Source organism: Atheta coriaria, unplaced genomic scaffold (genome assembly GCF_025399875.1).
Source record: "Atheta coriaria isolate IRGN ID8LTWV9N9 unplaced genomic scaffold, Caltech_Dcor_3.1 hic_scaffold_2_pilon, whole genome shotgun sequence".
Classification (NCBI taxonomy): Eukaryota; Metazoa; Arthropoda; class Insecta; order Coleoptera; family Staphylinidae; genus Dalotia; species Dalotia coriaria.
Genome location: NW_027045444.1, coordinates 4,759,964 through 4,782,821, shown reverse-complemented (window position 1 = coordinate 4,782,821; position 22,858 = coordinate 4,759,964). Strand labels below are relative to the sequence as shown.

At 43.6% G+C, this 22,858-nt stretch overlaps 9 protein-coding genes across 9 annotated transcripts; 4 read left to right on the top strand and 5 right to left on the bottom strand.

Moving 5' to 3' along the window:
• Positions 1–20: 20 nt before the first annotated feature.
• Positions 21–2,252, top strand: LOC135799831 (GILT-like protein 1). The gene is made up of 4 exons (XM_065313051.1): positions 21–259; positions 311–1,138; positions 1,339–1,756; positions 1,811–2,252. Exons 2-4 carry the CDS (start codon positions 1,070–1,072, stop codon positions 2,071–2,073), a joined length of 750 nt encoding a protein of 249 aa, XP_065169123.1. The 5' UTR covers positions 21–259; positions 311–1,069; the 3' UTR covers positions 2,074–2,252.
• Positions 2,150–8,181, bottom strand: dia (diaphanous related formin 1). Its single transcript, XM_065312980.1, is given in 8 exon segments — positions 2,150–2,363; positions 2,414–3,472; positions 3,528–4,163; positions 4,221–5,675; positions 5,734–5,985; positions 5,987–6,231; positions 7,416–7,528; positions 7,674–8,181. Coding segments are annotated over 6 exon segments (3,264 nt in total). The 5' UTR covers positions 7,458–7,528; positions 7,674–8,181; the 3' UTR covers positions 2,150–2,363; positions 2,414–2,838.
• Positions 8,182–8,291: 110 nt separating this feature from the next.
• On the bottom strand, positions 8,292–13,285 carry Hcs (holocarboxylase synthetase-like protein). Its single transcript, XM_065316941.1, is given in 8 exon segments — positions 8,292–9,025; positions 9,081–9,551; positions 9,615–10,294; positions 10,297–10,790; positions 10,878–10,983; positions 11,046–11,385; positions 11,447–11,677; positions 13,096–13,285. Coding segments are annotated over 7 exon segments (2,814 nt in total). The 5' UTR covers positions 11,663–11,677; positions 13,096–13,285; the 3' UTR covers positions 8,292–8,518.
• Positions 11,805–13,072, top strand: LOC135799840 (protein lgg-2-like). Its single transcript, XM_065313061.1, has 3 exons — positions 11,805–12,392; positions 12,455–12,510; positions 12,650–13,072. Exons 1-3 carry the CDS (start codon positions 12,071–12,073, stop codon positions 12,947–12,949), a joined length of 678 nt encoding a protein of 225 aa, XP_065169133.1. The 5' UTR covers positions 11,805–12,070; the 3' UTR covers positions 12,950–13,072.
• Positions 13,286–13,330: 45 nt separating the features above from the next.
• On the top strand, positions 13,331–14,527 carry LOC135799813 (uncharacterized). The gene is made up of 3 exons (XM_065313027.1): positions 13,331–13,686; positions 13,739–13,894; positions 13,947–14,527. The coding sequence occupies exons 1-3, from the start codon at positions 13,480–13,482 to the stop codon at positions 14,505–14,507; spliced, it is 924 nt and encodes a 307-aa protein (XP_065169099.1). The 5' UTR covers positions 13,331–13,479; the 3' UTR covers positions 14,508–14,527.
• Positions 14,518–16,279, bottom strand: ND-49 (NADH dehydrogenase (ubiquinone) 49 kDa subunit). The gene is made up of 4 exons (XM_065313006.1): positions 16,057–16,279; positions 15,778–16,000; positions 15,524–15,725; positions 14,518–15,466 (listed from the first exon to the last, which is right to left on the bottom strand). The coding sequence occupies exons 1-4, from the start codon at positions 16,149–16,151 to the stop codon at positions 14,589–14,591; spliced, it is 1,398 nt and encodes a 465-aa protein (XP_065169078.1). The 5' UTR covers positions 16,152–16,279; the 3' UTR covers positions 14,518–14,588.
• A 295-nt stretch (positions 16,280–16,574) lies between these two features.
• Positions 16,575–18,284, top strand: LOC135803347 (N-acetylglucosamine-1-phosphotransferase subunits alpha/beta-like; the record flags this gene model as incomplete). Its single annotated transcript, XM_065316940.1, is given in 4 exon segments — positions 16,575–16,826; positions 16,829–17,575; positions 17,647–17,840; positions 17,912–18,284. Coding segments are annotated over 4 exon segments (1,560 nt in total), but the record flags the coding sequence as incomplete, so codon positions are not given.
• A 958-nt stretch (positions 18,285–19,242) lies between these two features.
• On the bottom strand, positions 19,243–19,992 carry LOC135803346 (basic helix-loop-helix transcription factor scleraxis). The gene is made up of 3 exons (XM_065316939.1): positions 19,910–19,992; positions 19,698–19,839; positions 19,243–19,640 (listed from the first exon to the last, which is right to left on the bottom strand). The coding sequence occupies exons 1-3, from the start codon at positions 19,949–19,951 to the stop codon at positions 19,243–19,245; spliced, it is 582 nt and encodes a 193-aa protein (XP_065173011.1). The 5' UTR covers positions 19,952–19,992.
• A 933-nt stretch (positions 19,993–20,925) lies between these two features.
• Positions 20,926–22,781, bottom strand: LOC135800163 (uncharacterized). Its single transcript, XM_065313311.1, is given in 4 exon segments — positions 20,926–21,216; positions 21,219–22,124; positions 22,183–22,432; positions 22,497–22,781. Coding segments are annotated over 4 exon segments (1,461 nt in total). The 5' UTR covers positions 22,574–22,781; the 3' UTR covers positions 20,926–20,988.
• Positions 22,782–22,858: the final 77 nt, after the last annotated feature.

The window sequence follows — 22,858 nt, the reverse complement described above, 5'->3', positions numbered from 1 at the left end:
GAAGTAAGCATAATAATAATCGTTTAATCACTACCAAGAAATATGACGCGTGAATGTTATTGGACAGTTCCAATGACTCATAATATATATTTTCGATAATTTTAAAATTTGGCGCGCTTGCTTTCTATTATCGCTAAAGGTAATAAATGGTGTCATCATATGACTGATAAGATGAACAGTGAAAATGAAATTTACGTTGTTTGGGACCCTTTTAATCATATTTTATCCACTCGAATCTCTTCTAACATCAGATCAGAAGGTATTTATCCATAAACTAAACCAAAACAATGTTATATAACCTGCCTTTCAGCCGTTCGTGACAATTTTCTACGACACAAATGACGCATCATCAAAGTTCTTCAATGAAATCGTTTGTTTAATGGATGATAACTATTTTGATAAAATGCATCTCGAGCTGGTTCCATTTGGAAACGCCCGACAGCAGTACAACCGAGTTAAGAAACAGTATGAGTTTGAGTGTGATGATGGAGATTGTGCTGCAATTCGCGAACATGCCTGTGTTCTACAACGTAATGCCGGGAGAGACGTTACTTTTGCCACTTTTAGGCAAATATGCGACTTATTTAAAGATTCTAAACCAACAAATTTGAGTAAATGTGAAGATAATTATTTGGCTAATTGCGGAACGCGAACAGAAAGTATCAAACCACCTATTACTGACTTTCCAGCCATTGCCATTGACAATTTGTACGACGAAGAGAGGAGTCAGAAGGTAAAAGGTAATTTTTGGGGGAATTTAATAGCGGATCACAAAATCGCGAAAATTTCCCAATCACAGGAAGTGGTAAGCAACGCATGTTCAAAATTAACAAATTCGTCATATTTCTCACGTTTTTACCACATTTTGTTACTCTCAAAAGTATTTATAATAAAAACTATTTTAAACCCAGCGCCATATTTAAGTTAAGAATCACCCAGTGTGGGCAGTCAAAGTGTGAGTCATGAGAGAATAAGCTTTCCCATTATTTGATTGGTGTGGTTGGTGAAGTTGTTGACATTCTTGGTCTTCTGGAAAGATCGTTATAACTAGTGAAAGTATTAGTATAAAATGATAAGGTTATCAATCTGGGTGATTGTAGGGTTGTGTGTGTTGCTAGAAATATCTGCTGATACAAGGGTAAGCAAGATAAGAACAAGAAAGTAGAATAGTTTACCAGCCACTGATATTGATCCAAGCTTGCGAAAACGAAGGAAACTATACTGGATCACGCCCATGAATTATCTTTTAGTATAAGTGTAAATGGCAGATGGCGCCACACTATTTGAAAGTTATACACTTCGTGTACTACCTATAACGTGTATTTACTGGATTTACAGGTGAATGTCACCGTGTATTACGAATCACTGTGCCCAGATTCGCGGAGGTTTATCAACACCCAATTGTATCCAGCCCTCACCGGATACAATGGCACATTAGCTGATGAAGTAAACTTGTGGCTGATACCATACGGCAAGTCAAGTAATATCTACGACAAGCAGATCCGTGGTTATAACTTTTCTTGTCATCATGGCGAAGACGAATGCCATGGGAATAAAATACACGCGTGTGGGCTGAAAATCGTCGCTGATGGCAAAGAAGAACCGGCAAATCGGCGAGCGCTTGACTTTATTAACTGTCTAATGGCAGACGTGGATCGCTCGCAAACGCCAAACGTTTTCCCGATCACAAAATGCGTGCTTAAAACGGAGGGTGTGAATGCCGCCATGGTGGAAAATTGTGCTAAACATGTCGAGGGTAATTCCTTGCTTTATCCTGCATATAATTATGATTAAATGTTTCAATTTACAGGACAAAAATACTTGGCGAGCTACGGTTTCAAAACCGACGAGCTTAAACCGCCACTGACGTCAGTACCGACCATCACCTTCAACGGCAAGGACGAAAGTCAAGAAGCACAGACAAATTTCGTCGGTACATTGTGTAAATACCTACCTAATAAAGGTAGTGAAGTTGCGAAAATTTGTGATGCGACAGGTACCGCTGCCCGTTCTGTCTCAGCCTCTCTATGGTTACCATTAATACTCTCGCTCTTCTTTGCGGCCCGCGTGTAATTTGTCACTCTAGATGCCTTGTAACCACTCAGCAAACCAATACTCTAAGAATTAATGATTATTTGCACCAATGTAGTTGATTCAATCACAGACTTTATATTATTATTTTTGATACCCATTTATAAATATAATATTATATGTATATTTGCCAACAGAACAAAATGCGATGAGTGATTAAATGGCGGCTGTCATTTCTTTCCACCTTTCTTGCCGCCTTTAGCGCCCCCAGCGGCGGCAGCAGCCTTCTGATCGCCTTTTTTGTCTCCGCCGCCTTTCGCACCGCCCTTTTTCTATAATAATTACATATTAATATTATAGATATTTAAATATTGCAACTTACATCTTCTTTCTGTGCACCACCGGCACCTCCACCACCACCACCACCACCACCCTTGCCTTTACCCATGTTGGATAATTAGATTATACGCGTACCTTGATTTGTTTTTCTGTAGTTCTCTTTGCTTGCTTTGCGCTGACTGCGTAATAATAAACGCAAACATCGCACTGAAGCATCCGAACTTGTGCCAAGTGACAACACATTACGAAATCGCCAGCTGCCTCGTTCAAACATCCCAACTTTTTGGCAATGGTTTACGCGATTGATACAGGAATGGCGTACAGGGTGTTCACATGAATATCAATATATAGATCATTTAATATGTACAAGTGTAACAAAAAGCACCTAGAGTTATGTCTCGGTATCGGAAATGTACAAAATTCGTTGTCAGAATGACAGTATGCGCAATTAATCAATTTTCCAATCCATCACGACGCGACAATTTCACGCAAATCCCTACCAGCTCCTTGTAAGACATTGGATCTTGACCTAGATCGTATTAATTGAGCTCTACGATCTGCGCCTGCCAGTCTGGGTGCTCGTTGTCTTCTCTGTTCTCTGCTGAATGCGGTACCACTTGCTAAAGCTTCCAGCAGACTGTCCATCACACCTTCTTGGGTCTCCGATGGATTCATGTCAATGAGCGCTTTCTTTCTCGCCTCGCGTTCTTGTTTCTCGGCGTCTGCTTTCCTGCGCGCCTCTTTCGCGCGTTGATTCTTCTCTGCAATCTCGCGCTCTTTATCGTTATCTCTCTTGGCTTCCAGGAATGAATCTTTAAATGTTTTTAAATCGGTGAAGAACTCTTCAAGGGCATACTTGTTCTTGTCAAAGACGTAGAATTCAGCTAGTTCTCCGTACAAGTTTTCCATCTTTTTGAACATGTTTTGCATTACCGCGCATTGTTCACGTGCTTCACGCGCGAATTTATCCATGACTTCACAGAATTTGTCGTCGTCGCACTGCGGTACTCGGTTGTTCTTGAGGTCGTTTTCGAGGTTCTTGATTTCTTTGTCCATTTGGCTGAGAGATTTTTGTATGGTGTCAAAGGACACACGACTAGCACTAAAATTACAACAATTTCAACATTACGTTTAAAACAGTATTAAACAATATTTACCTATCAATATGTGGCATCTCATCCATAAAATGCAACACATCCGGAAACTTCTTCTCCACCGTCTCTACAATATAATGCAAAAGTGTCTGCTTGTTCTCGATGTCTTTTGTTCCGGATAACTTCGTTAGGAAACTAATTTCAAACCCAAAAGCTTGCGCATTTCTCGATCCAGTATTCATGTAATTACCCAGGAGTAAAATAAGCTCTAAAATTCTAGCGAATTTCTTGCTTTTCTTTACTTCTTGACACGCCGCTGTCGCTGCAACTATTTCCGGTTTAATATCACCGACCATTTCGGTGTAATTCTGTCGGAAACTAAGCGATTTTAATCTGGGTAAGAGGCGCTTTATCTCCGCCATTTTCACGCAAAACTGTTCCGCTTCTGTCAATTCATCGTATTTGTCGTTGTATTGTTTAAACTGCTGTAGTTGATCAGGAGGTGGGAGATATTGAATTAATTGTTCGAGAACGTTTTCACTTAGCACGCTCTCGTCGCAGCGAAGGAGACAGGTCTTGATGTCTTCATAAGCCATGTGTTTTAGGGACCCGCTGAGGAGGATGCTGATGTTTTGCGCTGTTTTACCATCGAGGACCTTGAGCGCCTTCGTTTTCTTCATTGTGCCAACATTTGCCATTCTAAAATCATTTTAAAGAAAATATTAGTATTAAAACATAGTAACAGACAATACATACTTATCAACATCATCAAACTTCTTCGGCAGTGGTTTCGATGTGAACCTTTGAGCCAGACCATCAAGAATATCAGTACTTGCAAGGTCTTCTTCTTTTACTCTAAACCAGAATGATTTCTCCGTTAGTTTATGCGGAATAATTGTTTTCCAATTGGCCTTCTTCAATGGACCATTCGTGTCCCACTTTTTCTTGGGTTTAAGACCAGCCGGTAATTGGGGTCCTGCCATTCCAGGCAATCCAATAGGCGCTGCACCAAACGGCGGTGGTGGTGGTCCACCGCCCATCATCGGAGGTGGTGGTGGAGGTGGAGCACCCATACCAGGCATAGGCGGTGGAGGTGGTCCTCCACTCATTCCTGGCATAGGTGGCGGAGGAGGCCCACCCATTCCAGGCATCATCGGAGGTGGCGGAGGTCCTCCTCCCACTGCACCAGGAATAGGAGGTGGTGGTGGTCCTCCTGCACCAGCACTTAGCATCCCTGATAATCCAGGTGGAGGTGGAGGTAGTGTACTTTTTCCATCTCCAGAACCACTAGCTCTACCTTCCATGATTGCCATCTTGGCAAGAGCTTCCTCCTTTGCAGCCAATGCTTCTTCTAATTGCCTCTGCATCTCTAAATATCTACCCTCCGACACCTCCGAGACATGCGTATTCTCCTTAATCTCATCAACCAAGTTCTGCACATCAATATTCAAATGTCTACGCGAAAAATCCGGATCTAAGCCGTTCTTTTGCAATACAATCTGAGAAATAACTTCTTCAATCAACTTAAAGTACGAATTCCGCACCGCTAAATCATCCCGTATAAACAAAAAATGCTGGAATATGCTAAGAAGGTACGTTTCGGCAGTCGTGTTAAGTGTGAGGTTCTTTATCAACTCAAACAAGTCACTCACGTCGTCCATTTCAATACGGACATCGTTAAATCGATGATTCAACTCTTCAGCGTCTTCCTCCTTAAAGTTAGTGAAATGTTTATATTGTGTGCGGACATTATGCTGTGTGCTCCTGCTCAGTGTCTCCAACATTTCAAACAATCCATTGCGCACGATTTCATTCCGTAGGTGAATTCGAAGTTCAAAATCATCGGTGAGTGAAAGTAAAGCGTTGATAAACTTCAATGCGTTGGACCAGAGGTCTTCGTTTTTTGTACGGTTTATGCAGTCGGTGATTATTGTAAAGCGTTCCTGTCCTCGCGAATCAGCCACTTCGGTGACAGCAAGAAGGGCTGTTTCGGATCCGATGTATTTTTCATCGCGGAGGCAACACAAAGCGGCCATGATTTGAAGTGCTACAATTGATACTTGCGGTTTTTTGTAATCAATGCATTTTGTGACATGTTGTTGGCCCTGGCTGTTTTGTAGGAAGCTTCTTAAACCCTCTGTATTGTTTATGTACTTTATTAGACATTTTAAGCACTCGATTTGAATGCGTTCGTATTTTGGCTCGTGATTACTAAAAAACACAAACAGAAATATTACACATTGTATAATATACTTAATATTTTGCTTACGTTGTTGTACAATATTGTAAAATTTCAAAAAGCGTGTGCATCCCTGTCTCCCCGAAATCATTCACCCAGGTAAGAGTGTTGTTCGTAAGTGCGATGCGCAAACTCTCCACGCAATTGCCTAACTTGGTCGCGCTCAGATTCTGTCTGTCACTAAGAAAGTGCTTAAAATAATCAATATATTGTTGGGGTTTATCAAACTTGCTGCGTGCGTCCTGCTTAACACTGTGGTGCATAATAAGCATCTGCTTTTTGATCAGCCGGCTTATCTCGTAATGGCTGCCGCATTGCATCGGTCAAGTTCATATCATCAAGTAATTTGTCAAAGGTACGCATAAGTTCCTTATCTGTCATTTGCTCGATGGCTTGCTGGTAACTGTCGGTGGCGGGCGCCGCCTCCACATCGCCGTAGCCAAAATCCGTTTCGCTTAAAGGACGCCCGATTTGACTTCCTGGTCGCCCAGGTGGTTTCTTCTTGCCTCCAGTCATCCATTTTTCAAACTGCAAAGCAAATCACAATCAGTTGACAGTAATTTGCAGGAGAAAATACAAAATATAAACTAATCAGATGTCTAAACAGAGATATAGATGTAGAAGATGCAGATGTTTACATAATTACGTCATCTACGAAATAAAACACATCTCTCATCTCGCCGAGTAATGGCGCGTGGGTAACGGCCGGCACAAGTTCGTTGTGGTAATTATCAATTCGCATGCACTTTAATCAAAAAACGGCGAATGCCATAGAATTACTCACTATCTGCACAATTATTAACATCAATTTCTAATAGCAGCTGAGAAATGTGTTAAAAATGTGGTTAGCCTTGACAATTTTCAACAAATTCCATCGAAAAAATACAGCAAAGGCTTACTTACGTAGTTATACATTTTCGTACAATAAATAACTAGCTTTTAGAAAATTTCTAACATAGTATCACAAATAGACGAGATTTTACACTGGTAGCTTCCGCTGAGCGCGCGCAAATGCAAATAAATAAAGTTAAAGTTCGAAGTCGTCGTTAATGTTAGCGCGTTTAACGACATCGGTGCGCGCACGCGCACATGACTGACCCGCGACTTAATGTGTGATTTTGTTTTCTGAACTCTCACTTTTCTTTATTGCCGACTGGCCCGCACTGTCATTGTTGTCCAAAAGATGCAATGCGCGACAAACAAGTTCATTTTTTAACGGGCCTCCCACGCGCATGGAAAAAGCCGAGTAAAAGTATGATTTTGACCCAATTACACAAACGCGGCGTCTGTAAATAATAATAAACTACACGGGCGTAAAAAATAGACGCGCGATTAACTTTACTGCTGCAATAAACATAATAAACATTTAATTCATGAATTGTTAATGTTTTCCTAATGACTTTGACTCTTATTCAACGCAAATTAAATTGGGGGCAAGTTTTCTGATTGTAAATGATTAGATTTGATCATTTAATATGCATTCTTGTGCAAATAGTGTTTAAAATCGTGTAATTTTCAAGTCTCCTACTAAACATTGATTGTTGGCTGTGGGTTGGGTTGCCTACAAAAATGAAACATGGCAATAATCTTATCTAAGTAATAAATATAGCTTGTAACGGACGCGTTATCAGTGCGAATATGGATTTAACAATTGCAAATTCCTCTCTGACTAACTATCCAACTATGCTGGTAGATTTTAGTGGAATACTCACAAAATTACTACTGCCTGATTTTGATCTGTCTTGTCTGGACATTTTGTTGTTTACTTGTGTTTCCTGCCTTGTGGTTAATATTTGCAAGCATTAATCCGTTTTATCAGTGGAATCTAAAATTACATAGCAAGTAGCATTAATATACCATCTTAAACAAATACAATGCTTACAATAAAGAAAAATGGTGGATTTTATTATGACTTGTACCACATTCAAGTTTTTTTAAGTTTTTGAGGAGATTTTGAAGCTAAAACTCACGTTTTAATGGAATGTTTGTGTCCCCAGATTACAGGCGTTGTCCTACTGCATATTGGGGCGTCTGTATGCGTTAATCAACGATTTATTTGTAGTTTTCAATGATTGTTTGTTATGCTGGTAGGAACAATCCTTTGGCTGGCATTCTCGTCGGCGCTGTACGCCCTACTTCATCGAATACTACCTGCGACTAGTTCACTGTCGTAAATTGATTAATTGTTTATCTCGTCCAAACTTTCTGTGAAGTTTACGTGCACGGGAAATGCGAAAATTAGACGTATTTACGACGTGACTCGGGACACTTGTTGATTTCGTTGCTCACTGCGTATTGCGTGAGACAGCTCGGGAGTTGTGGGGTCGTAAAGAGCGTGTTCAGGCTGCGATGCTTACCTGTCCCTCCAATAATAAACAGCGGATTTAGCACGTTAGCCCGCCGCAACGTTTACAAAATCGCAATATAATTGGCTAAAGACGATGCACAAACACCGTTGGATATATTGTTCAAGGACGCGTGTGCTTCTTGGGTTGCCTACGGTTATAATCTGCTAGTTCTCAAAGTGACCACGGGATGAAGCCATCTAGCATTTCAAATTTGATTAATTCAATCGTCAAATGGAACAATTGTAGATGGAAATTTACCTTTAATTTAGAACCACAAATACCATCTGCGTTGATGTTCACAAATCAGCCACATATATATATATATTCCCTTACAATATAACACCATAAAACATCGCTTGTAACATGTGCTTTCCAGTTAGCAACCGCAAAACACTAGCGAAGCGTTAATTCGTAAAATGGAGCAAAACTAGCAATATATTTAAAGAGATCTCTTCGTCCTAGCTAAGTCAACAAGATGTTATCTTCGGCGCAATTAAACCGCGCAACATGTCAAAAGTGTTCCCGTCGGGCTGGACGCTGCTGATCACCCCCGCATCGTCCTGCACCTCTAGAAATCCAAATAAATCCATACCCCTAATCGTAACATTCTTCGACGCACCGTCGGCAGTGACCACCGTGATATTTGCATTCGTATGCAACCAATGCCGGTAGTACAAGTCAAGTAAGTAATTAACTCCCTCACGTTGCGTATTCTCGATGAGTTTTTCCACTTCATTGAACGTGGCCGCAAAGAACTTCTCCGGTGATAGACTTGCATCCACGCGGGATTTCTGCGCCTCGCTTATTATATCATTAATGCAGAGCGTAGGCTGACGGTTGCTGAGGTTGATCCCACAGCCAACCGAAACCACCGCCAAATCTCGTTCGATAATGGAGGAAGCCACAAGGCCGCCAATCTTAACATTGCCGTAGGCATAGAGATCATTAGGCCACTTCAAACCAATGTCCAAGGTCTGCAACAAAATGCACATCAGAATTGTGAGGTATTTATGACAGGTAAGAAGTTACCTGTAGACCAGAAGCACTTTTGGCAGCTAGAACCACTCCCAACATCACTAAATGTTGCACCACTGGTATAGATCGACCTAAATGGCTGTCGAGCGGGATATGCAGCTGAAGCGAAAACATGGCGCACCCATCAGGGCTGAGCCATTCGTTGCCAGAGCGCCCTTTACCAGCGGTCTGCCTGCGGGCGATCACAACCAAACCATCTGCGAGTTTCTGCGCAAGTAGATATTGCGTGGATGCCATTACATCCGCGTAAATAACCAAGCGGCCAACACGCTCAGTGACCAGCGTGTCAAAATATTCCACCGTTGAGAAATTTGTGGGACATTGCAGTACCATAACTGGCAGTTTGTCAACTTTAGCTTCCAATGGGCCGTCATCAATGTTCTTGGCAACAAAGCTGACTTCCAATTCGGGCAGTTTCAGCCTACCATCGACAATGCCACCCCCATTGATCAACAGCATTTTCAACTGCAACATAATGAGAATAATGAGAAATGATTTGATCTGAGTTGACGATCAGCGCTCGCTCACGTCGTGCCTGCCTAGAAAATACGCAGGCTCGTATTTTAACTGCTCCGCGCTGTTGCCCTGCACACTACAATCAATATCCAGATGAGTGCTGAGAATATGCTTCATTATTTCCAAGCGCGCCTGATTGCTGTCTTTAAGCGCGGTAAACTTGCTCTCGTCGTCTTGATATTGTGTTGGGTCTACCTCGAGATGCACCTGGGAAAAAACAGCCTTGCCGCCGTTACTATCCCGCACAGCGGCGAGCAAAAGACTCGGGGTTTGCCATGTTTCCTCAGCGCCGAGGACCTGCACTTGAATAGTATGTCGTCGCCCTTCGTGGTGTACCTCGACAATTGAAGGTGTGCGTGGTGCAACGGGGCTTGAACCAGCACTACCTGTGCTACCCATGCTACCAGCATCGCTTGCCTCCCTCGAGAACTGCTTCTTCGCCGGAGAGGCTTGATAGCAGAAGATATGATGCATCATCTTGACCCGCTTCCATTCTCCATATGAAAAGCGGACCAACTCATGCTCTCGCACCTCAGCAGTGGAAAACGGCTGGAGAACGCTGTAGAGGAGATCACTGCATAGACACAACAACTGCCCGCCATGAATAAGATACCCCAGAAGATGGGAGGTGAGCGCAGCGGGTACCTGCCCGCAAACCACCACCAACGTAGTTGTGTCGTTCCAGAAGTTCTCGCCAGCTTGCGCGGGAAATCATATACAGTGTATTTATCCTTGTTGATAATAGTCTTCAAGACTGCTTTAACATTCTCCTTCGCAAGGGTGGTATCAGCGTAGACGAGAATATTAGGTGGTTTAGGGAGTTGCCGGTTGGGCGAGGTTTCCTTCGATGCTAAAGAAGTTGCGTTCTGGCGCTGAAGATTTTTCGCAGGAGTTGCGGTTACGTCAGAATAGGACTTTTTGTTTTCTACAGAGACTTCCGATTTACTCTCTGCACTTGGCTCTTGTTTTATTTGTTCATCTTTGACATGTGCCACCGCAGGTGTGGAGGTAGCATGTTTCTCGCGCTTCTTTTTCGTAGCTGAATGATGCACATCCAGCGTATTTTTCGTTGATTTTCTTATGGGCTTTACTTCCGACACCGGTTTTTTCTCTACCTCGGGGGGTTTCACGATGGCGGCAGGGGGTAGGGTAGGAGTAGTAGTACCATTTTCTATCGTAATTTTCGGACTGCAAAACAACAGCTTAGAAATGTGAATAATTTAAGTAAATACATACTTACTTAAACTGACGGTTCACTTTGAAGTAGAGTTGCCTTAGACAAGTGGCAAACTCTTGAATTTGGGCAGGCCCCGTGAAAACCGCTGCTTAGAGAGTCGCCGATCGTATTTTATCTTTCCAGGTATCCCAGTAACGTCCACAGCTTCCAATAGGAGCATAATCAGTTGAGAATCAGACAATTTGTGAGTAGTTAAAACAACATACCTTCTACTTTAATTAAATGTAAGTCGTGATTAATTCCTATTGCATGAAAACGAAAACTATTCATGAGGATAGTCAACCGGTCCAGATCTGACTTCAACACCACCTCGAAGAATTCCTGCGCGCGCCATGCAACCAGCTCACCGAACTGCTCCATACGAACGAAGTCTATCTTGGTTGTTGGTTTATTTCCAGATTCTAAACTAGCCTGCAGTAGCAGATGCACCTTAGAACTGGAACTGGTGCATCTGAAGGAAGAAGAAGACCCCGAGCAGCGGTAATGCAACGGGAAACTTTTACGATCCTTTGGGAAAGATGCCCATTGCCCAAGATGAACGTTTTGCTAGAGAGTAAATTAATGTAAATTATTAAATGCATACAGAATGTTATCAATTTGGGCTTACCCTTGGCACAATGGTACAGGCAATTCGTCCCTCTTGCTGATAGAGCAGGTTTTCCAATGATCGCTGTGCATCCTCCTGCGATCCGATGCAGGTAGGTGAAGAGCACAACAACAACGCATTCTGTTTATGCAGGGTGCCGCTAAGACGCTGCCTTAGCACACCCAATCGCCACCACTGAACAAGAGTGGCGTACATGTAGCATAACGTCAGAATCATCTCAAGTACAATGCCCTGTAAATATATGTATGTAAGAAAAGAGTTATTAAAGAGCCAGTGGAAAAATACATCAATCGAGTTGTTATCGGAACCAATAAGTTCAATAACATTCGATTCGATTGGCAGAAGATGTATGTTATCGTCTGAGATATGTGTTAAGCACTGCAAGGCGAATTGTTGTTGCTAGGCTCGCCGGAGGCCAGAAACAAAACAAACCCCTGCAAGTGTTTCATGTATAATCGTTCGCAATCGCCGCAAACAAACAAACAAACACACTCATTATGCACGATAGCAGTCAACAACAAAGTGGGGACAGACGGCGGCGGATAGATATGCACCTATTGCATCTTGCAACGGCGAACCAGTCGACACAAACTGCAAACGATTGGTGCGTGTGGACGGCGTTAGATGTTTTCCAAGCTCTCAGCGTCTTCTTTGTGCGTGTGCAATAATAGTGCAGTGTTGACGACGACGACGAGGATGATTGATACCCAAATCAACCGTGAAACAGCGATAACCGGCTGTGTCGTGCGCGAGAAACAAGACAAAATGGCGCCGAGCACTGCGAACAATGCCCGAGAAGAAGTAGCGCGCGTGAACATACTCAACATGGCCACACGGCAAGATATCAATTGTAATACTCCAGCGGAGAAGCAGCAACAACAATTGAACAGAGTGATGAGCGCACCAAATGGCAATTGCAACTCAAAACGCTCACCTAAAAGTCTAGGTACGAAGGCAGACCCATTTTTGGCGCATGTCACAATTAAAATAACATATTCTATGTTTCAGACATTCGCAAAGAGGAAGTTATGGCGATTCGGAATCGCTTCCCAACTAAAGTACCCGTAAGTATGTTAATAATTTCTCGAGTCGACGTCTTATCAAGAAATGAACCGGATTTTTGTTAATTGGTGACTTTATTAATCACTCTGCTTGTTGTGGTGCAGTGCTTATCACTTGTTGATGGCCATTTGAATGTTTCAGATAATCGTCCAGCGTTTTTGCAAGGAGACTGCACTGCCACAACTGGACAAATCAAAATATCTAGTCCCACAAGAGATAACAATGTCTCAGTTCCTCACGATCATCCGGAATAGAATGCGGATTAGTTCCAATCAGACACTGTATTTGTTAGTAAATAATCGCTCCATGATCAGCTTATCGCTCACGCTCGCAGAGGTTTATAATGAATATGCTGGCACGGATGGTTTTCTCTATGTTACCTACGCTTCGCAGGAGGTTTTCGGCGCGGGGAGCAGAGATGAGAAGCAGGAGATACCATAGTCCCACCCACAATTTTCTACTCTAGTTCTTGCGGCTAATCTAATTTATTGTTTTCTACACAAGTTAAGCAAATGTGATTTTATGAGTTTATGACTGAAACTAAAAATGAATTGGCCCGTGGAAGTATCGATCGCAATACTACTCACCCGTCCTGGCAGTGCACGTAGCACCGAAACGACTCAACGGCTTTGACGAGGGCAAATGCCTCGAACCGGCCGTTGTTTCGCCATTATCGCAGTGCAATTGTGCTGAGCGTGCAATTTGCGTGCAGTTAGTTACGCTGAGGCGGAAGCCCGTCGTAAGTTGCGCTTCCACGCGTCGTTTCAAACTTATCGACGGACAAAACAGGTGTCAAAAAAGGTCAGCGCGGACGTTGTCAAAAACATCTGATCGCTGTCGTGTTTGACAGATGTATCGGAGAGTTCGCGGTGGTCGCACGTGTTAAAAGCATGCATACAATAAAATAAAAACATGATGTAATCAAGTGATACAAGTAAAATAAAGAATAAAACTAATGTGTAACCTTTGAAATGAAGCGCTTTACAGAGATCATCAACGCGGAAAACGTGAATATTGCCAGAAATGTGCTCATGAAATCCATCCAAGCCCAGCCGGTTACAGCTGAAGCTACAAAAACGTACCTCATCACAAAGTTCAATAACATGAACGCATTCTACAAGCAATTGACTGGTCTAGATGAGCTGGAGTATTATCAAGATAGAGTGATTGAGTTGCAAGTAAGACATGATGCGGCTCAGGTAGAAAATACGTACGAGTTTAAATTTGTAGAAATCCCTCACAGATGCGCAACAGAAACGAAGGGAGCTCAGTTACATCCTCAATGAAACCCGCGCGAAGAGCATCGAGATTCAAGACCGGCTCCATAAAGTAAAACGGCATCAAGAGCCGGCGTATTTCTTGGAGTTGATGAGAGAGGAGACTGATGTAATCTATTTTTGCATTTGCATTCCTGTTACTTATTTATCATTTCTTGTAGTTTATCAAGCGGGAGCGTCAGATTTTCACGGATCTCGGCGAGCAGGAGCGCTATGAACGTGATGTCTTCAGCGCCTTCACAAATGCCATCAGAGATTCGCAGGAAAAGCAGCGCAATCGATTAGAATACGCTAAATACATTGGTTTTGGCCTAACGTTGTTCGGTGCCTTGGGTTCCTACTTAATAACAACCTGGCGCACCGAGGATCTGAAGTCTGTGATCCGTGGTTCCATCAAAGACGATGTCCGCAGTGTGTTTGTCGAGAGTGCCAAGGACACTATGCATTTAATGCAGCAACTGAGCAAGCAACAGACCCAAGAGTTGCATGGCTACTTCTCCACGTTGCGGGGTGAAATCGAAAAAAACAAGGCTGCAAATGATGGACGGTTCGCATCAATGGAACAGAAGATGCGCCAGTTTATTCAAGGGTGGACAATGCGGAATACCACTGCTACTGCTGAAGAAATAGCACCTAGTGATGAATGGATAATTTTAAAATGGGCATGCATTGCGTCAGCGGGTTTTCTCGCTTTGGTGGGCATTTCTAGTCTCGCTAGATAAAATAATAACCTGCAGCCGCACTGTCGTTTATTTTAATTCTATATTATGTTTATGTGTCTCCTTTTATTTGTTTCGATTAATCTACCGATCAATCTCGCCGAATACCACGTCCAACGTGCCGATGATGGCGACGATGTCAGCCAACATGTGGTTTTTGCCGATTTTATCAAGCGCGGCGAGATGCGCGAAGCCAGGCGCTTTAATCTTGCAACGGTATGGTTTGCTGCCGCCGTCTGAGACTAGATACACGCCGAACTCCCCTTTGGGAGCTTCGATTGCTGTGTAAGTTGCGCCCGGTGGTACTTGATAGCCCTGCGTGAATAATTTGAAATGGTGGATGAGTGCCTCCATTGAGGTCTTCATCTCAGCGCGAGATGGGGGCGTTAGCTTGGCGTCGTCGGTTTTGATTTCGCCGGGGGGCATTTTGTTGAGGCACTGTTCGATGATACGCAGTGACTCGCGCATTTCTTCTATACGGCATAGGTAGCGGTCATAACAATCGCCTTTCGTACCGATTGGTACGTCGAATTCGACTAAATCGTACGCGTCGTACGGCTGTTGTTTACGCAGGTCCCATTTTATTCCAGAGCCGCGTAGCATTACACCGGAGAAACCGTAGTTTATCGCGTCTTCTGCAGTGACGATACCGATGTCTTCAGTGCGCTGTACCCAAATACGATTTGAGGTGAGCACGTCTTCGACCTCATCCAATCGCTCGCCGAACTTTGTAGCAAACTCGTAGATGTCGTCCATTAGGCCCAGCGGCATGTCGAGGGAGACTCCGCCAGGGCGTACGTAGGCGGCGTGCATACGCGCGCCTGATACACGCTCATAAAACTCCATCATCTTCTCGCGCTCCTCGAACAGCCAGAAGAAGGGTGTCATTGCGCCTACGTCAAGCGCGTGCGTGCCAACGGCCATGATGTGGTTGAGAATTCGTGTAATTTCAGCAAACAAGGCTTAAAAGAGAAAAGCAAGTTATAAAATGATCCAAATTATGATCATGCTATGCTTACTGCGAATGTATTTAGCACGTATCGGCACGTCAATGTTGAGCAGCTTCTCCACAGCCAGACTGTAGCACTGCTCATTGCACATCATCGAGACGTAATCCAGCCGGTCAAAATACGGCAGCGCTTGAGTGTATGTCTTGTACTCAATCAGCTTCTCAGTGCCTCTGTGCAGCAGACCAATGTGTGGGTCAGACTTCTTCACCACCTGCCATTCAGTATAAGCATTATATGATGAACAACAACAACATGACACTTACTTCTCCATCCAGGTCCAGTACAAGACGTAACACGCCATGAGCAGCCGGATGCTGTGGGCCAAAATTCAATGTCAGGTTCTTTACGGATTTCTCCACCGGCGCCATTTTCGCGTTCCATGGTGGAAGGGCCCACTTGCTGGTGATTTCGTCCTTAAATATGACTGGGCCCTGGAACTGCTGCATGTATTCGGCATCGGGTGACCACTTTGCATTCTTCTGTTCACTACAATACACCTGTTTATTACGTAATTGGGGGTTAGGCACGGGATAAAAACTCACCTTGTGTGAATCAACGCGGCCCCATTCTTGAGAAAGGTTTTCGCAGGGGCGGCCAGCGTTTTGCGCAGAGCAGCGCCTACCATCACGTTCGCCATCGTTTGTCTTTCAGGTGTTCGTGCTGCGTATATTATAATCTATGTGTGTGTTGTTATTTCATTAGCGAACGCGCTACATGAAAGCTGGTTGGTTGTTCATACGCTGCGGCCTACATTCGAAGAGTAGATGGGTAGGCAACCAATTAAGCAGTCACTGATATTGAAATGCGTGTTTATGTTTTTGAATTTGTGTCATTGCTACCACTTTGGCAAATACAGTTATCTTGGGTAAATTTAGTCAAATACCAGGATTATGTTGATAACATCAACCTACATAATAAAAATGGGTTGTTATTTATTAACACTGATTCGTCTTTTTGAGAATGACCAAGTCCGACGAACAGCTGCCGCGCACTCGTTTCGCGTACATTGGGGGTGGTTGTGCATGCGCACGTTGTACTACAAATGAACGAAAACAGCTGACAACAACACGTGTACTTCAACGACGACGTCTTTTTAAACGAAGATGTTTACCCCGAGGATTTTTACACGAGGAACCGTGGGTTTAAAATCTACACTGCGTGGGGGGCTGCGGATTGTGCACGGAAATGCGATTGGAATCACATTGGCAATGGCAAATGCGATGTGGAGTGCTTCAACGCCGAATGTGATTTTGACACGGCGATTGTAATGGGGCTGATGGTAGTATCATTGGCACAACGAACACATCACCTATTATGAGTAATATCATTCCGCCTTCTTATTCGCCATTCCTAGCACAAACACGCAACCAACTATACACAAACGCATCAATCGATGACTACCCAGCGCTTAGCGAACGGATTAAACGTTATAACAACGAACAAATCAAACGGCAGAAATTGCTGCGTATTTATCAACGCGAGAATGAATATTTTCACACGCGTACTATGAATAGACTTGTCGCAACGTTATTTCCTGGCGAGCAGGAACCTACAGAAGATTTAGGACGCCACGGTGAGGCGGCACGGAAAGATCTCTATTCTTCGTCGTTAATTTTCACGCAGATGTTGTTAAGTCGCACGTTTGGTTTTCAACGGAGGAATGTCATTGCTCATGCGCCGATTATGATCGACCGAAAAATCATGGCCGAAGTACAAGAGCGTTACCCCATAGAATTTGCAAAAACAATTGCTAGTAAATTTCGTAATGAGAATAATCTGCAAATTGCCTTCGTATACTCTTACTATCTGTCTCTGGCTAAAGCTGAGAAGAGAATGGCGGAGATTTTCGATGAGTACGACACTGACCACTCTGGCACGTGGTCAGATAGGGAAATCCATACGCTTCTTACACGTATTTATCCTTTGCCGTTAAAAATCGAGGTAGTATTGGAGTTCCAACACTTGCTGAATAATTGCACGGAATCTTTAACTGAATCTGAGCGTGAGATTGAATTGCAACGACCGACTCCGAGATATGAGCGATACGTTGATTCATTACTGGTAAAAAACATTCGTTTAAATCTGTCACAATATTGTGTAGTTAATGATTTGGTCTATTGTATTATGTACAGAGTGTTGTCACCAAAAAGATGGTTATCCATTGTGCAGCATTGCGGGCCATGCTGAAAAACCACGAAGGAGTGACGCATCGAGGAAAATACCGCCATGAGTTTGTAGAGGCCACCGAACATGTTAGTTTTAATCAGTTGCACTCGGTGGCAACCGCCGCTTTGAATACATTGAATAGTATTCGAAAAACACCAAGGTAATTGTTAATTTATTAGGTTATTACCTGTTAGGCATTTTACAAATGCGAAATGTGAACGATTTTTGCAGAAAATTTGTTTGTATTAACGATGATCTTGACCGAACCAATGCGACACGTTTAGACAACGAATTATTGCTGACGCTGCTAGAAGATTTGTTTGTAAGTTTATTTCCAATGCCATCACGCTTCGAATTGCCGCTGGAATACCGCAATCGTTTCGCAAGAATGGAAGAGCTGCGCATGTGGCAAAAATGGCGGTGGCGGTGGCGAGGCGACTTGACTGCTTCCTTTTCTCTTTCGTATTTCTTTGTCATAGCAGCTATTTTTGTGTTAGTTGTGTTGGTGGCCGTGTTTCGTATTATTTCCATGTCCTGGGGTCGATTAAGATTTGTGACGTTTGTACAGTTGAAAATAAATACAAAAGAAACTTCTTAATACTTACCTATGTCTACCCACTTGCAAGAGAAAAACTTTATTTAGGCAACCAACGTAACACCTTGGGTGCATTCGCGTTGGACGCTTACGCGCTGTGAGCGCTCACGCTTATAAGCACAAATTTTTAGTGTTCGAGATGGCCTATAGGCGCTTAGAATCAATAAATAAATTTCGTTCGTTTTGGATATTGTGAGCGTCAATAATCATCAACATGGCAACTGTTTATCAAATAATTTAAATTAATATTTTTTAAATTTTAATTTAATTGTAAATTTTATTACTTTCTGGATCAGTTAGCTCAACAGAAATTAATTTTGGTTGACTGCTTGCCATTTTTGCGGGATTGTAAAGAATTTAACAATTTAGAAATAAATGAATTTTTTTGGTTAGCTTATGCTCAAGTTGCATTCGTTTTGACAGATAATAAAAATTGGCGCTCACGCTTTCGCTGCCCTACCTCTGTGGCGTGAGCATAAATGAGCGCGAAGTCTGTGCTACGAACTCAGCCATGAGCGTACTTATGTGACACCCACAGCGCCAAGTCGAACGATGAAAATGACATGTAAGCACGCTCACAGCGCGTAAGCGTCCAACGCGAATGCACCCCTTGAATGATCGTTGGTAGTTCTGCAGTGGTGGCGCTACTTGTGTGATAGTTTGTTTAAAATAGAAAAAAAGCCTAAAAATGTTTTATAATTAAAATTTTTGTCGCAATTTACTCAATAGTTTCCCGAATTCTTCCCTAATCGTATCACTGACAGAGGGGTGCAATCCGCATAACTAATATCCGTGTTGAAAGAGGGTGACTTTTAATAAAACACTTGGCCTGAGCGTGTAATATCTGGCGCTAACAAGAGGGCAATTATAATTGCATTTTGCCGCACGTGCACAGCAAGGCGCCCTTTATTCTCTGGAGCGCGAATAATTGGAAGACATTTCGATATTATCTAAATACAGTTATGATTCAGTTGATTATGGCATGGTAAGGAATGTACTCGCCGTGCGGATGACCATCTGCAGCGTGGCCATGCAGTAGTTCTGTCATGAAGGAGATGTAGGTGATGGCGAGTCGCAGTGTCTCGATCCGCGAGAGACGTTTTTCATAGGCAAAGGTAGGAACCTTGCGACGCAGTTTGTCGAATGCTTCATTTAAGTTGAACATGCGACGACGTTCGCGAATATTGGCAGCTCGACGTTGGGCGATTGTTGCTACGCGTCTCCGAATCTTCTTGGAAGAATGGTGGTGATGGTGGCCAGTTGTACCGCCCGCGGCTCCACCAATTCCTCCGGTATTTCCTGCTGCACCGCGTCCTAGACGATGATGCGTAGTCACTAGAGAACCGCACTGCTGGCGTGGCCATACTGCGATTATATCTTCTTTATTGTTCTGCTTTGTATTTGTTAGTAGATGTAACTCACCGATATCCGGCGCAAAAGTCAACAATTCCGGATAACTTCCGATTGCGTTGCCGTTTTGTGCTCCCAAGCAATGATGTGGGTCCCAAATGCCGCTATAGCTGCCCAGTTCCCCGCCGTAATTAGCGGGAAAATCATTCGCAGCCTTTGAAAATAATAGATATTATTAACGTCCAACGCAAATTAATTTCTTAAACAATATTAAACAAACTTACAGATGTGACTCGCGCGGGTGGATTATAACTTGAATCTGACATTCTGCACTAATTTCCAATCACAACTAACTTCTGTTTTTGTATCATGTATCAGATTTCTCTTGAGTTTTGTAGTACCTTGCAAAATTTCTCAACGAGGATTTGTGATTGGTAGCAGGCGGTGCCGCTCGCTTCCCAATCTGACCAATCACGTGCGGAAGGCATGTCGCTAGCCCTTTTACACACCCTTATTCGAAACTCAGCCATTTTGACCTTTGGGTATAATGAAATAAAGGCAATTTTTGCTTCTCATCAGCATTCCAGCATTATCGATTGTGAAGAACGTAGGTAATGTTCACGTTAGGGTAATATTTTGGTAAATGGTTTATTATTTATCAATTAATTATGGAAAAAGAGGAAAGGATCGGTTATATTAATATCTTTCCTGCATTTCTCTTGGTTCTAAATAATCTTATTGTTACCATATTTAAAAAAGATATCAAGTGATGTGCAAGCCATCTGTCGGACACCGGTGGAACCAAGCTGGTAAACAACAAGACGTGCGGCATGTGTGCATCTTCAATCAGCTGTAGTTGACGATTTAATAATCTGGTTATCATTTAAAGCAACATTCCGCGAACTGCGTGACGTGTAGCAGTGAATTAACAAATATCGACAACATTATGACCAAATTAATGGAATGGCTAGCCGCTGGCACGGTAATCATTGCTGTGTGGCTAGCGTTGCTCACAGGACGAGTTGGCGGAAACTTAGCCGCCGAACAACCACTTTTCGTTTATTGTCTTCCTATCTTACTGCTGGGATGCTTTGGGGTGAGAGAGATATCATCCTCACAAATCAATTGCATTATTGATACGTGTGTTTGCTATTTCTAGTTATATGCTGCTACTGTAGTTCTCTACCGAACTTTCACGTTCAATACTTGTGAGGAGGCAGCCATGGAGCTGCAGAAGGAGATCCAAGCAGCCAGGGAGGACTTAGCCAGGAGAGGCTTTGCTTTCAGCAATAAATGAACATAAGCTAAACATAAATATAATTCTTATATACAAATCCGTCATCCTTCGTCATGAAATAAATGTCTATCGCGGTCGGCACGTGCACGCCGTCTCGTGCACTACTCGACAGCCTGGCATGCGCGCTTGGAAAGCAGCTACACCTGCTTGGGTTACCGCCGTGCCGGTTACGTCCAGCAGACTGAGGTCCAGCTGTCGTAGAGATTCTAGACCATGGTCAGTGACGCGCTTTGAGCCGCGTAGGGACAACGCGCTGAGCGCAACTTGTCGCTCCTGGACAAACCCGTCGACGTTTATACGCCGTCGTGGCATGAAAACAAGATCCTCGCGGGTGGCTTGTGTCGGGAAGCATTGAATCTCGATGACGACACGTTGCGATACTGGTTGATCCGGTGTCGGAGGGGTGGGCGCGCGCACTTCACCGTCGGGAAGCGAAAGTATGGTTGGAAAGTGACGGTAGTACGGGATGAAGACAGCGATTGAGTGTCTGAGTCGGTTTTTGGCAGTTTCGTCGGCGGTGCGGATGCGTCTTGAGATGGACTTCGAGCGCGTTTAATACCATTGCGCGAGGTAGACGCACCAGCCGGCGTCGACGTTGTGGATGAACACGCACAAGGCCCATACGGCCGTGCGTATAGCATACTTCTAGGCGGTGTGTACCCCTGCGGGCGGAATGAAGCGCGCCTGTAACAGCGGAGGCCATCGTCGGTGAATTGTGCCTTGTAGTGAGCGACCACTGGACGGTCACACGCCTCCAGCAAGCCGCTGTTTGTGCTCATGTCAAGCCGGTGGCATTGTAGTCGTTCGTCTGTCTCGGTGCCGATGTAGTCAAAATAACAGTGAAAGTAGAGCTCACCAAGCTGCTCCAGCTCAGCTACCAGACGCAGGAGATCATTGCCGAGACCCGTACACCGCACATCGAGTACTTTCAACTGTCGGAAGCCGAGCTTGGTGCTCATTGTAAGCGGTACTAGTGCGTCTTTAATGCTCATGCAGCCGTACAGCGACACAATCTCAAGCTGTTCGAAGTTCGCCAAAGGCATTACCACGCTATCCCCAAGAGTTAAACAATGCTCTAGTGTGATAACACGCAAGGCGCGCAACATACGCCCGGCGAACCTGAAAAACTGCTGGTAGTTGCGAAACGTCGAGCGATTCAGCGACAACTCCACCAGCGACTTAGGAAAGTCTCCCAATGTGAACTAAAAGTAGAATTTCATACAATACACTTGATACAATATCCACAAGTGCCATTCCTACCTCCTCACAGTCAAAATGCATTCCTTCCAGGACGAGTACGGTGAGTGAGTCGTAGTGTGTCCACTTGCGGATGCGTTCCGGTGGTATGCCGATGTTAGAATTAGCTACACGTAACATATACGCACTTGTGTCTTCATGTACGCGCTCGCTGAAGTATTCCGCATGCTCAGCGTGGGCTTTCTCACCGCGACAATCGATATGTGTCCAGAGGCTCCTTTCCAGGATCAGTTGGGCGAAACGCTCGTTCAGTCTGCGGGTGATAAATGTGAAAATCACTGTATAATGGTTGAAGAAAAAAACGATTGCATACTTGCCTGGCAATATTTTTGAGATCGTAAGGTGTCGCATATTGCAATATTTGTAGCAAAAGCTCATCCGGCAATGCGTCCATTGTTGAAAAACAGTCTCCTCAAACTCCACTCTACTTTGTTTATTGTTTATTGTTTGCTACCGAAACCGCTGGATGACCTTTCAATAAGGTTAGGTTAGCGTTTGCGTTCATTTGTGGTCTGCTTGATACCAAGTGTTACAAAACTTCGATACACATTCAAAAGATTGGTAAATTATTGATACGATCAGAATAAACCCAAATGTAATTATTCTTGTAAATGAAGCAAACTTGTGTTTTTCTATTTCCTCCGTTTATTATATAATGTATGGGTGTACGGCGACAAAG

What these genes read in the sequence shown, in the direction of transcription:
- ND-49 (XM_065313006.1), bottom strand. Translation starts at nt 16,151, where the DNA reads ATGGCGAACGTGATGGTAGGCGCTGCTCTGCGCAAAACGCTGGCCGCC. An exon ending in TACTGGACCTGGATGGAGAA is followed by an intron (nt 15,726 to 15,777) that starts GTAAGTGTCATG and finishes ACTGAATGGCAG; the next exon opens with GTGGTGAAGAAGTCTGACCC. An exon ending in ACGTGCTAAATACATTCGCA is followed by an intron (nt 15,467 to 15,523) that starts GTAAGCATAGCA and finishes TTCTCTTTTAAG; the next exon opens with CCTTGTTTGCTGAAATTACA.
- LOC135799840 (XM_065313061.1), top strand. Translation starts at nt 12,071, where the DNA reads ATGTTTTCCAAGCTCTCAGCGTCTTCTTTGTGCGTGTGCAATAATAGT. An exon ending in ACGCTCACCTAAAAGTCTAG is followed by an intron (nt 12,393 to 12,454) that starts GTACGAAGGCAG and finishes TCTATGTTTCAG; the next exon opens with ACATTCGCAAAGAGGAAGTT. An exon ending in GCTTCCCAACTAAAGTACCC is followed by an intron (nt 12,511 to 12,649) that starts GTAAGTATGTTA and finishes TGAATGTTTCAG; the next exon opens with ATAATCGTCCAGCGTTTTTG.
- LOC135799831 (XM_065313051.1), top strand. Translation starts at nt 1,070, where the DNA reads ATGATAAGGTTATCAATCTGGGTGATTGTAGGGTTGTGTGTGTTGCTA. An exon ending in AAATATCTGCTGATACAAGG is followed by an intron (nt 1,139 to 1,338) that starts GTAAGCAAGATA and finishes CTGGATTTACAG; the next exon opens with GTGAATGTCACCGTGTATTA. An exon ending in TTGTGCTAAACATGTCGAGG is followed by an intron (nt 1,757 to 1,810) that starts GTAATTCCTTGC and finishes TTCAATTTACAG; the next exon opens with GACAAAAATACTTGGCGAGC.
- LOC135799813 (XM_065313027.1), top strand. Translation starts at nt 13,480, where the DNA reads ATGAAGCGCTTTACAGAGATCATCAACGCGGAAAACGTGAATATTGCC. An exon ending in ATAGAGTGATTGAGTTGCAA is followed by an intron (nt 13,687 to 13,738) that starts GTAAGACATGAT and finishes TTAAATTTGTAG; the next exon opens with AAATCCCTCACAGATGCGCA. An exon ending in TGATGAGAGAGGAGACTGAT is followed by an intron (nt 13,895 to 13,946) that starts GTAATCTATTTT and finishes CATTTCTTGTAG; the next exon opens with TTTATCAAGCGGGAGCGTCA.
- LOC135803346 (XM_065316939.1), bottom strand. Translation starts at nt 19,951, where the DNA reads ATGTCAGATTCAAGTTATAATCCACCCGCGCGAGTCACATCT. An exon ending in CACCCGCGCGAGTCACATCT is followed by an intron (nt 19,840 to 19,909) that starts GTAAGTTTGTTT and finishes TTATTTTCAAAG; the next exon opens with GCTGCGAATGATTTTCCCGC. An exon ending in GACTTTTGCGCCGGATATCG is followed by an intron (nt 19,641 to 19,697) that starts GTGAGTTACATC and finishes ATATAATCGCAG; the next exon opens with TATGGCCACGCCAGCAGTGC.